The sequence below is a fragment of the Labrus mixtus genome, chromosome 8 (assembly GCF_963584025.1).
Source record: "Labrus mixtus chromosome 8, fLabMix1.1, whole genome shotgun sequence".
Lineage (NCBI taxonomy): Eukaryota > Metazoa > Chordata > Actinopteri > Labriformes > Labridae > Labrus > Labrus mixtus.
The window spans coordinates 18908987-18921547 of NC_083619.1; the positions used below are offsets into that span (position 1 = coordinate 18908987).

A 12561-nucleotide genomic window follows, 5' to 3' on the forward strand; every position below is an offset into this window, starting at 1 on the left:
CAAGCTGCGTGAAGTGGCTACTAATAACTGTATCAAATGACATGTTAAATGTCAAATGTATAAAAAAAAAAACACATTGCAGAGACAACTGTCTTTTTTAAAATTTGCTGTAAAACAAAGCTTTTGTGGAACATAACAGTAAGTAACAAACTAAGTGAATTAAATAAAAAGAGGATTTTAAGGGTACATACTGGAGTTTTGACCTTACCTCTTTGCATCCTTGCTACCTTAGCTTCCTTACGTGTGCCAGGCGCTGACAGTGATGATGAGACCAAGACCCCAACTGCTTCACCTCATCACGGCCGCTCTCGTCCTCCCTCCCTCATCGCTGACTCGTCCTCTGAGTCTGATGAAGGAGATGCACGGGGAGAGGTGAGATGTACACATTCGCCGTTCGATTTTTTGCTGTCCAGATTTCTATTGCTTTCAACTTTTATGTGGCTTCTTATTATCACCCTCCACCAGTTATCATTTAAACAGTATTCTGATAAAGTCTGAATGAGACAGGTCAGCTCCATATAAAACTATATGATATCTGTGCAGTTGTATGTTTCTATTCAGAAATGTCTTCATCTACCTTAATGTTACACTACAACATGAACTACAAACTAATTTCCAAAAAGCAACTTAAAGTGAGCTCAACATGTCTTTACATTAAAACTTCTGAAAATAAAACATGTCCAATGCTCCTGAAAGATAATTGGTTAAAATTTTGGACTTCTAATGAGATACATACAGCAATATTACAATTACAATCTCATCTGCAATAACCTTACATTCACAAAAAAGAAAAAAATCCTTTATAGGTTTCCAAACAATTGTGCACGAGTTAGCAGCTGTACATTACCCTACATGTTTAGTGTGTTCTCCACATTTTGTTCATTTGTGCTGCCATTAACATGCAGTTTTTGTTTTTTTGTACTTTTACAGATGTTCGACATCTATGTGGCGACAGCAGACTACAACCCAACCATAGCAAGCAAAGAATCCATTTCTCTAAAGGAGGGACAGTATGTGGAGGTTCTGGACTCAGCTCATCCACTCAAATGGTTAGTTCGGACCAAACCTACCAAAACTACACCATCCCGCCAAGGCTGGGTCTCACCTGCCTACCTGGACAAGAAGCTCAAAGTAGGTCTTAAAGCCAAAGATGGCAAACATAACATAACATTTATAAACTCCTTATTTTCTGAGGCCTTCATTTTTTTTTTTTTAATAAGAAATTGTCCAAATGTGTTTTCCTCCAGCTCTCAGCTGATACAAGTGACCTTCCAGAGACGAGTGTAGAGGAAGTTACTGAGGGAGAATACAAGAGGAAATTATTGTAAGTAGATTCCTCCCCACATAACAAAGACTCTCATCAGCCCCACAGTCAGAGAACATTACTGTAATGTTAAGGCTGAATCTATGCGTTACATTAACGCACACTGGACTTAATATTTTCTGTTTACACTGCACGCAATCTTGAACAAACCTGCACAGCTCGTCCATTGCACATTTTGTACATTTTGTGTTTTTATATTTTATATTCTATTATTATTTTCTAATAGCCTTAATATTTGTACCTTATTCCTATTGAAGCTGTCAGCAGGAGCTCTGCTGTTTTTATATTTCCTTGTTAACTGTTTTTGCATCAGAACACCAAGTCAAATTCCTTGTATGTGTAAATGTACTTGGCAATAAACACCAATTCTGATTTTGACTAAGCATTACGAGAACTACGGGGCATGTCATAACCAACTATGATGTCCCTTTCCTAGCCAACTGATCCAAGACCTGATAAACGGTGAATCAGAGTTTGTGAAAGAGATAGACTTCTTCACCTCCCATCACCTGAAGCATGCAGAGAACCCTGATGCTCCTCCTGATGTCAGCAGCCAGAAGGACACTATATTCAGGAACATTGATGATATCAAGTCCTTCCATAGCAAGTGAGTTCTCCTTTTAGTCAGATATTTTAAAAAGGAAGTAAAGGCATCAGTTTTCCACATCTGGAGAATACTCTTCTTTCTGTGAAATGTGCTAAAGACCAGTGACATTCATTGTTAGAGTTTCAGTGCATTAATATCCCCACAATTATCGTTTTAAGGGCATTCCTTCCAAAGCTATCCGACTGTGACACTGACGATGATGTGGCCATGTGCTTCCTAAAGAACAAGGAGGGCTTTGAGAAGTACCTCCAGTATCTTGTTGGTCAGAGTCTGGCTGAATCTTCTGTCAGTGATAAAACTGTCCACCGCTTCTTCAAGGTAACATCACAACTGTAACTGCTGAACTCTGGTTTGCTAGTAAATTATTTTTCCAGCCTACTTTAAGCTGTGTTGTGACCCTACACCACTATAATTATGTAAGTATAAATACCTTCATTCCATTGTAGGAGTACACTGATAAAGTCCAAGCCAATGCAGACCCTGCAGATCCCCCTGTACGCAGCATCAACGCCGGCCTCCAACAACCACTGGACAGGATTCAGAAGTACAAGGCAATCCTCAAGGTGACAGCTTTGACAAACAATATGCATTCACTTTTGTGTGGTTCAATTCTTTGCATTACTCATAGGAAACACATCTCTTGCATGTGAAGGATTTAGACCTGTATCACTGTTGCTGCAGCTTAATTGAAATGTATTCTCTGACATGTGCAGGAGCTCATTCGAAACAAGGCAAAAAATGGCCAGAACTGCTGCCTATTGGAAGAAGCATATGCCATGGTGTCTGCACTCCCTCAGCGCTCTGAGAATACACACCATGTGACCATGATCGAAAACTACCCTGCCACACTGGAAGTATTGGGAGAGCCAATTAGACAGGTACATGGAGTTACTGTGGCACTCACTATTACTGCAGCATTGTTGTGTTTGTTTGATTAAGTGTGTTGATTTATTTTACCTTTGGAAACCAGGGACCCTTCCAAGTGTGGGAAGGGGCTCCAGGAATCAGGTCATCCTCTAGAGGTCACCACCGCCACCTATTCCTATTTAAGAACTACTGCATCATCTGCAAACCAAAGAGAGACAGCAACACTGACACACAAGCATACGTCTTTAAGAACATGATGAAGGTGAGACCTTTAATGTAGCTCCTCCCTCTTCTTTCACATTAAGATTTTCTTCTGGCATCTCTTCTTAGCAAGCCGCTTAAACTGTGCTTTCTGTATTCCCCATCCTCTCGCAGTTAAATAACATTGATGTGAATGAGACGGTGGAGGGTGACGACCGAGCCTTTGAGATCTGGCATGAACGTGAGGACTCTGTGAGGAAATACACCCTGCAGGCCCGGACTGTTACCATCAAGAACTCGTGGCTGAGGGACTTCAGAGAGCTGCAGCAGCGATACAGCATGCCTGCATGGAGTGAGGGGAACACACTCTTTTTTTTCCCCCCCATGTATCTTATGCACACTTCTATCAGTTAGAATGTATTTGATTTTCTGAACATAACATTTGGTGATGAACCTCCTTTACAGGTCCTCCTGACTTTGATGAAATTCTGGCAAACTGCACAGCTGAGCTGGGGCAGACTGTTAAGCTGGCCTGCAAAGCCACTGGAGTACCAAAACCTACAATCACGTGGTACAAGGGTATGCAATCCATGTTTTTAAGATCATATGCTTATGAAGAAAATGTTCAGTCATTTTAAAGTGTTGATACATGCTCTTAAACAAAGCCTAATATCTGTATACAAACAGCATCTTGAGCTTTTTGTGATTCATCAGTACATTGTTTTACTTGTTGGATGCAGACGGACGCGCTGTGGAGGCGGATCCTCATCACATTATCATCGAGGACCCTGATGGTTCCTGCACACTGATCCTGGATAACATGACAGCAGATGATTCTGGCCAGTACATGTGCTTTGCCTCAAGCTCAGCCGGCAATGCAAGCACTCTTGGCAAGATCACAGTTCAGGGTAAGCAGGAGAACGCTCCAGGAGGTCATTTTCAAAAAAATATAAACCCTACCTATTTAATCAGGTATTAATGTTTTGACTTGTTTCTTTTTTCAGTGCCTCCTCGTTTTGTGAATAAAATGAGGAATGCTACATTTGCTGCTGGCGAGGACGCCCAGTTTACCTGCGTCATACAGAGCGCCCCAAGCCCCAAGATCAGGTTTGTAGGGGGTCACATCAGTGAAATTTACAAAATATTTCACTTCAGTTAGGGAGTTCCTTTAAAACATCCTCTGCTCTGTTGTTTAATTCTTCTTCTCTTTTCTGCTTCTATGTATCCTGTTCCAGGTGGTTCAAGGACAGCAGGCTGCTGACTGACCAGGAAAAGTATCAGACCTACAGCGAACTCCGGAGTGGGGTTCTGGTCTTGGTGATAAAAAACCTGACAGAAAGAGACCTGGGACACTATGAGTGTGAGGTTGGTCCACATAAAAAAAAATCCAACTTCAATCACAAACTTCTATAATTATTTCTATAACATGAATATTCATAGGGTGGAGGTTTATTCTGTGTGGGCTATACAACTCTTAACAACTTGATCTTTGTCAACAATAAATCATCTCGTAAAATCTCTCTGTAAAAAATCTCGCCTGCTTTTTCCAGTTGTCCAACCGCCTGGGAAGTGCCAAGTGTGCAGCTGATTTACTTCTCCCCTCTGCTGTGGCTCGGACTGGTGAGCAGGCCATCACTATCGAAGGTAGGAACAATGATCTTATCTTTAGAAAACTGCAACTTTTGATTACATTCAAACATTTTCAGGATCTTTAGAACAGTGTCCCTATACAAAGGCTTAAGCTTTAATCCTCCTACTATTTTTGTTTCTTCACCCTGTATAGTTACTGAGCAGGAGACAAGAATACCAAAGAAAACCATCATAATGTAAGTGTGTCTCCTTGTTGAACAGCATGTGATCATCTCATTACTTCCTGTAAGAAATGTAATTGTGACTGAACAAAGCGTCATGTCTAACTTGAGACATAGTTCATCAATGGATGAAAGTAAGGTCTTTTAACTGCTCTTTTGTAAAGGGTCTTGAGATGACATTTGTTATGAATTGACGCTATACAAATAAAGATTGATTGGTTGGTTGAATGATATTGCTAAGTAAAAGATAAATAAATATAAAGGCAAGGCAAGGCAACTTTATTTATGGTACATTTCAGCAACAAGGCTTCATAAAGTCACTTTTCAGCAATTTCCTTTGATTATCTGTGTGCAAGTGTGTGTTTGTTTCCTTTTTGGGGCCCCGTGGATGCTTTGTTGTGTAGTATTTAAAGCCCAAGTGCAGAGAATTCTATCACAAGGATGATGAAAGGATGGGCTGTCTTCACCAGGGTGCTGTCTTCTTTAAGCAGTGACTTAATTACTACAGCTCCTCTCACAGGCTTCTTATTTGCATCCCGACAGACAGAGTGCTGGAGTTACTGACTCTTCTTTCTAGTTTTTTTTTGAGTCAAAGTGAAAGCTATCAATATTCAGATGCAGCCTGGAGTTTTCTTATAGCTTTATAACTTTCTTTGTCTGTGTCTTCAGTGAGGAGACTATAACCACTGTGGTGAAGAACCCACGGATGAGGAGGCACAGGTCTCCTGGCTTGACTCTTGCTGGTGCCCATCGCTCAGAGACATCCACCCCAGAGCCTCCTGCATCCAGGCAGAGGAGGATGCCCACCACCAGAAAGACCACCATCCCGACCGTATATGTTACTGAAGCACAGGGTGCTGAAGCCAGAGTCATGGAGAGCAAGCCCCGGTGGGTGGAGGTCGAGGAGGTCATCGAATATAAAGTCAGTAAGTCCCCTCGGCTGCCAAGGAGGAGAAACATCTCACCTGCAGGGTCCGATCGTTCAGCCACTCTGTCCAGAACAAAAAGGTATCCCCCTGAAAACCCGAATGCCAACAACTCAAACAACAAGCTGGTAGAGCAGGTGCAGGCCCAGCTGCAGGGAGACGTCAGCAGCCACCAGCTCTCCTGGGAAGACGAGGAGGGTCATGTGACCTCTGACCCTGTCCCTGAAGAGCCACATGAGCTCTCCTCAGTCCTCGCTGCTGATGGAGATGACAGCGAAGACCAGGATGATCAAGAGACTGTCATCTTTGTTCCAGATGAAGACGATGATGATCAATGCTCAACCAGAAAGCAGGAGTCTAAGATGCTGACAAAAGGAGGACACGTTCTGACCCTTGAAGACTTGGAGGATTATGTTCCAGAGGAAGGAGAGACCTATGGCTCCTCCAGCACCGACCTCCCTCCTGCTGAAAAGCCCTGTGAGATCTCCGTGCTGCAGAGGGAGATCGGCGGCTCCACGGTGGGACAGCCGGTGCTCCTCAATGTCGGGAGGCCCGTCGCAGTCCAGAGGCAGAGGAGCGGCTTCTTTGGCCGCTTCAGGGAGCATCTCTCCAGCAGCCTTTTCTCAGCTGCAGCCCCACAAGCCAGCGGAGTCCAGTCCAGGGTGGAAAGGCATGTCCCCATCCAGGTGAGCCACGCCAAGATGGAGGTGAAGCCTTCATATTGCTCAGAGGTGCAGAGAGTCGAAGGGGGGAAGCAAAGCTTTAAAACCAAAGTGTCGACTCAGACCTACGGCTACACATTGGTGGGAAACTCTGTCAATATTCAGATAGGTCAAAAGAAATAGTAGCTAAATATTTCAATTTGGCACCACAAACCCTCTTAGTCTTAAATAGGGACGTCTCTGCTTAGAAGAATAACACATATCCTAACCTGACGTGTAGTTACTACATTTGACAGACCATTCCCTTTTGAAGCTGCACATCAGAGAACTTCCTCTGAGTCTTTTCTTGATCAGTCAGGTGGTCTTTGCAAACAAGGCTAGTAGGTAATGTAGTTTAAACTTCCTCACTGTAGGCAAATTAAGCCCCAACAATTAACAGGTTTATGACATATGCAGTCTGTCGTACTGATCGACAATCTCTACTTATGATTTTGAATTCAATTTCAAGACATTTTTTTTTTTTTACATACTCTTACCAAAGCATACACCTTGATCTGAGGATATGAATTGATCCAGGCGTTAGGTTTAGTGATGAATCGTTCAGCATTGGTCATGTACTGTATTAAGGTACATACATTTAATGCTTTTACTTTTATACCTTTCAAAGAATGTTGCCTATGACACTGATGCAGTGCCTTGGTTAACAGGAGCATCAATGCAGTTAAAGAAATCATGTCTACTTGTTAAGAGTTAAATGAAGTGTGCAACACTGATAATGTCACATTCACAGCAGACCTTTGGAGACCACTGTGGTCCTTGGACTGTTGCAAGTTTATTCAAGGTGTATGGTGTAACTAGAGTACCTTCCACAAAATCAGACTCTACTACTGGTGTCAACTTGGTTTGTTGTGAAAGATGCTTTGAGCAGCTTGTGAAAAAAAGTAGTAGTAGTAGAAATGGAAACCATTTTCACATGAAATAGCGCTACGCGATGCATTAACATGATTTATTGTTGTGAAGCAAAATATCCTCCATCGATTGTGAAGTGAATGTTTGCTTGTCTTTGACGTTACTCTGTCTGCTTATGCAGTGAATTTACAGAATCTCAGATAGATTTACATGTAAGTGATAGATGTTTAGATGAGTGATTGCATGTGTTTGCTTCTCCAAAGCAGATTTGTTTATCCAGAGTAACCAGATTTATATCGTATTTAACCGCAAATAAATATTTGTGCGAGTGACTGTACTCGAGCTGACACAATGTACCGTACTACCTTTTCAATGCAGTTGAATAAGAAGCGTATGAATAAGTGCCCTTCGTTGGAGTTTGTGTTGTTTTACAGAGTCTGTTAGTTACAAGAATCATATCAAGTATGAAACATGTAAGCACTAACACATTGTAACTGCTTTTACTGTACATGCGTAGTTTTTGGAAATGTGTATAAGTACTCAGTGTTAAATCTGAATCAAATAAATGTACTGCAAAAAATAAGTGGAGCCAGTTTCTTTCACCACTTATTTATAGAACACATACGGCACAGTCTTCTTCCACTGTTGTACTGTAACAAATGTATTTCAATGTTAACAGAAATAACGGTGGTACTGTTGGAGGTTTTATGGATTAGACATACACAATGACATTTTTTCACAAAACACGTTCTAGTAAGGGCCGGTTACATGATACAAATCAAATCAGATGACAGCATGCATCTAAATGTCTATAATGTAACAGTTACACATTATACATGTATTTAGGTTGACAATTTAAATAACAGAAACAGTTCTGCAAAAGGACTGGTACTACAAAGGTGTCTAAAAATAATTAAGTATGTTTTCACTCTGTTTCAGAGAAAGTTGTAAATGGCAAAACACAACAAATTACAGAAAGTCTAAAAGGACTTCGAAGCTTGATCCAAAGGCAACTGGGCTGGTCAAGATCTTTAACCAGTCCAGTTTCCTTTGGATCAAGCTTTCAAATGACCATGACCTGGATGACTGAGAACCTACTCAGACATCTTAAAGGACACGTGGGTGTGTTTCATTCGAAGAATAAAAAGTGTTTAATTTTCCTTCAAAGTCAAAAAAACTGTCATTTTACTGTACAGGTGAAGCAACAACATGATAGAGTGACAATAAAAAAAAATGTACAACTTCAAAGTAAACATTTCATCTGTTATTTTAGAGCGATTATCCTCGTGACATATGGTGTCCTCGGTTTGTTTGAAGCAACAGTTTCGACCTCTACCCTGGGATTTAATCCCGCTGAAGCACAACTTTAAACACTTACATGGAGTTTAGCAAGCACAAACACTAAAAATGTACAACAACCTGTAAGAAGATATACTGGAATAGTTGATTTAATCAGTAAAGTTATAGTATATGAATCTTATGAAAGTAAAACAGCCACCATATTTTGAGAAATCAGTTGTAGAGCTGGAGTTTCCCCTCCTGAACTAATCATGTGCAGGGGCCTGAGATCAAACCCTGACTGAGTCTGTGATGTATTCATCACACTGCACATCTGTATCATCATGATGTGACGGGTTGTAGAAAAAGAAAGACCTCAAATGAGAGGTAGCATAACTAACTCTCTCTAATCAAGATATCCAGAATTGTACTTTGTCACACCCTTCATAAGACCGGTTTGCCCACATAATGGAATGAGTTTTGTTTCTCCGCTTGTGTTGTTTATCGGTCGACTCTGCCCTCAAACACACTGAAAACAAAGCCTCACACTTTACAAGTAAGCATTGTTGGAGTATATTTTCGTCATACAAATAAAAACAAAAACATGGAAATGCTTCTTGTTGATAATTTTTAAAAAAAGTTCCACTTTACATATCATTTGGTAATAACTTCTCCTGAATACCATGTCAAAGGGACGTCTGAGCTTCACAGACCAGCGGAGGGAATGTTCTCGACTTGATAGGAGGTCTGTGATTTTGTGAGGAGTGGATGGACTGGACTAAAAAGGTGCAAGGATGCTGCGGTATCCTACGAAGACATGTTGGTTTTCTTGACCTTTTTTATTTCCTAGAAGAAGAAGAAATGTATGACTACACAGGTAATGTTCGAAAAACAGACAAATCTACAGCAATTTATAAAAAAAATGTAGAGCAAGACCGTGCATCTCTTGCTGAAGCGATAGCAGTGTGTACAGGTTCAATACTGTCTCTGGCTTGAATGCCTCCACCGTGCAAGAAGAACAAGTTTGGCGAGATGGCTTTTTAATGTTGGACTTGTAACCCCTAATACTCGAGCTAAAAGCTGACTTCAAATATCTTAGAAGAAAGGCTGGGTTACTAACATAGCTATCAAGCATGCTGACACTTAAAATGATTTAATTCATCTTTGAGTTTAGTATTTGGTTTTAGCTTTAAACTGGCTCATTTAAATTTCCCATAAATCAAAAGCCTGTGAAGCCTTCTGTGCAAATGTTATAAAGCCTGTTTGTTGATGCTCAACTCGTAGCATTTGTTTTGTTTTGATCATTTCAAGTTCAGGTGTGAGTGCTGCACCAGTAACTCACCTCAAGAAGAACTGCCTTTAACTGCCCATGAGCTTCCTCCAAACTATCATTGACAATTACTGTATCAAATAATCCTTGCTCTTTACCTAGAAGGAGAGAGAAGATAGAATTACGTTTAGATTTAGGTTTTTAAAAAGCTTGTTTTTATTACATTTTATGCAGACAAAGAATATATACTTACTAATCTCCATATCCACTCTGGCTGCATGTAAACGCTTCTGGAGGCTCTCTTCTGTCTCCGTTTTTCTGTGTCTTAAACGGTTTTCCTGAAACGACACAAATCGACAAAGTGCTCATTTAACAGAGGGCGTTCAGAAATATATACACATATATATTTTTTAAGATTTATTTGCGGGGATTTTTGCCTTATTTGATAGAACAGTGGATAGAGTAGGATATTAGGAAAGAGTAGGGAATGACATGTGAGAAAGGAGCCACAGGTAAGACTTGAACCTGGGCTGCCTACTTGGATATTTAAAACCACAAATAAAACCTGTATTACCAGGTGCCTGTGGATCAAAGAAAAGTTGAGGTGACACCCAAGAACTCCTCTCTGGCAGTGACACAGGAGTGCAGTGCGGTTTGGTGATGTAATGCAGTGTATATCTGGCTGTGCTTACCAGGACCTCCATGGATGGCGGCTGGATAGAGATGTAGATGGGATTGAGGTCGGTACTTTTAATGCTCCTCACACCCTGCATGTCAATGTCAAGTATACAGATGAGGTTCTTGGCCTGGACGTCTTGCATAGTCGCTTTACTCGTCCCGTACATGTTCCCTGAAAACTCTGTGTGCTCAATGAAGTCTCCGTTTTCTATCCCCGTCTGCATCGCCTCTCGTGTGACAAAATGATAATCTGAAAAACATCAGCATAAGGATTAAGAAAGCCGTGGTGCCACGGACAAATATAATTTGATTAAGGGTTACAGTGGTTGAAAAAGAGGAGAATGTTGCACCTTTGCCATTCACTTCTCCGGGACGAGGACTTCTTGTTGTGTCTGAGGAGTAAAAAAAAAAAGACACCTGTGTCATAAATATCAGAAACAAATGGCTCAAAGAGAAGCAATTATGTCTCTATGGTTGGTGTTTTTCCTGTTTAATATCATTGTGATGTAGTTAAAGGTTTTCATGAAGATTTCAAATTGGGGTTTTTGGAGTTTTAAGGTATTTAAATTTTTACTTCTGGACATTTTACAGTTTGACTGCTTACCAAACTTTTGGACATTTTACAGTTTGACTGCTTACCAAAAAGAATAATAAAACAATAGGACATCAGTAATTGCAGCTCTATCTGAAATGTAAAATGCATACAGCTACATCTTCTTTATGATCCTCAGATTGAAAAAGAGCGCGGCCTAAATGAATGTGAAATGCTCTGACATGGTGCGGCACACTTACGGGAGACGCTGAAGCCAAACACACTGTCGTATTCTTTCATGAGCTTCTTCAGCAGCGTGGTCTTCCCCGCCCCGGACGGCCCGCTCAGCACCACAGGCCTGGGTCCAGCCATAGCTGAAGGGGAGGAGGAGCAGAGAGGCAAAGAAAAGAAGGTGGGTGAGGTCGTAGGGAGGGGTGACACATATGATCCACCAGAGTCTTACGGCACGAGTCATAACAAAACCAATCCATCTGAGCACAATCACACAGCTTTAAAAAGAAACCAGCTTTCACAGCATTACAGCCGGCTATAACATGTTTACACAAGTCACGCTCTGGTGCGATGAGCACCATAAAATGATAAGCCAGCGTTTCTCTAATCATGACGAGTGGATAACATCTCCGAGGAGAGGCAATCAACAGAGCTGCAAGCTGTGAGGTTACCATAGTGACACCCGAGGAAAAATGACTCACTAATTGGAGAGCCCTTACTCTGCTTGTGGTGAAAGGGACAGACGCAAATAAATACAACAGACTGAGAGGAAATGCTGCTTTTAAAACTCTCATTTTAAGTTTAAAAAGAACTTTAAAATCCTTTTGACTTTAGTATGCAGCCGTGAAACACTCACAAGCTTATAAACACAGTACTTTTAGAATGAATCTTTGTTCAACTGCTACATCAACATCTCAACTTCCTCTATACCGTGATAGATTCCAAACAATCTTTCTCTTTTCATATTCCAACTATTTCTAAGAAATACATTATACATACATACATATAAATTGTTAAACAAATAACGCCTGTAGAGTTTCTCCTTACCGTTTCCTCAGTGCACACAGAGCTCGAGCAGACAAGGAAATTCAAGTGAGGGTGTGTGAGAACAGGTTGTTTGCTTAATGCAGGAGGGAGGAGAAGAAGAAAAAAAGAGGGCACGGTCCAGTTTTCACATACCAGATTCTGCTTACCAAAGCATACACCTTGATCTGAGGATATGAATTGATCCAGGCGTTAGGTTTAGTGATGAATCGTTCAGCATTGGTCATGTACTGTATTAAGGTACATACATTTAATGCTTTTACTTTTATACCTTTCAAAGAATGTTGCCTATGACACTGATGCAGTGCCTTGGTTAACAGGAGCATCAATGCAGTTAAAGAAATCATGTCTACTTGTTAAGAGTTAAATGAAGTGTGCAACACTGATAATGTCACATTCACAGCAGACCTTTGGAGACCACTGTGGTCCTTGGACTGTTG

The 12561-nt window shown here is 41.0% G+C and overlaps 2 protein-coding genes across 5 annotated transcripts in view; one reads left to right on the top strand and one right to left on the bottom strand.

Annotated features, from left to right (window-relative positions):
• The window catches only part of obscnb (obscurin, cytoskeletal calmodulin and titin-interacting RhoGEF b), a 53937-nt gene extending 46047 nt beyond the window's left edge, over positions 1-7890 (top strand). For all 4 annotated transcript variants that reach the window (XM_061044901.1, XM_061044902.1, XM_061044903.1 and 1 more), the window contains 16 exons: positions 233-372; positions 931-1131; positions 1248-1324; positions 1761-1931; positions 2090-2249; positions 2378-2494; positions 2645-2809; positions 2902-3060; positions 3174-3351; positions 3465-3578; positions 3740-3907; positions 4004-4106; positions 4235-4364; positions 4550-4643; positions 4783-4825; positions 5480-7890. In XM_061044901.1, coding sequence (XP_060900884.1) covers positions 233-372; positions 931-1131; positions 1248-1324; positions 1761-1931; positions 2090-2249; positions 2378-2494; positions 2645-2809; positions 2902-3060; positions 3174-3351; positions 3465-3578; positions 3740-3907; positions 4004-4106; positions 4235-4364; positions 4550-4643; positions 4783-4825; positions 5480-6581 — 3122 coding nt within the window. In that variant the 3' untranslated portion in view covers positions 6582-7890. The remainder of the gene's footprint in view (positions 1-232; positions 373-930; positions 1132-1247; positions 1325-1760; positions 1932-2089; positions 2250-2377; positions 2495-2644; positions 2810-2901; positions 3061-3173; positions 3352-3464; positions 3579-3739; positions 3908-4003; positions 4107-4234; positions 4365-4549; positions 4644-4782; positions 4826-5479) is intronic.
• A 108-nt stretch (positions 7891-7998) lies between these two features.
• On the bottom strand, positions 7999-12208 carry LOC132979252 (guanylate kinase-like). Its single transcript, XM_061044910.1, has 7 exons — positions 12125-12208; positions 11326-11439; positions 10884-10925; positions 10548-10783; positions 10109-10193; positions 9928-10013; positions 7999-9431 (listed from the first exon to the last, which is right to left on the bottom strand). Exons 2-7 carry the CDS (start codon positions 11435-11437, stop codon positions 9393-9395), a joined length of 600 nt encoding a protein of 199 aa, XP_060900893.1. The 5' UTR covers positions 11438-11439; positions 12125-12208; the 3' UTR covers positions 7999-9392.
• Positions 12209-12561: the final 353 nt, after the last annotated feature.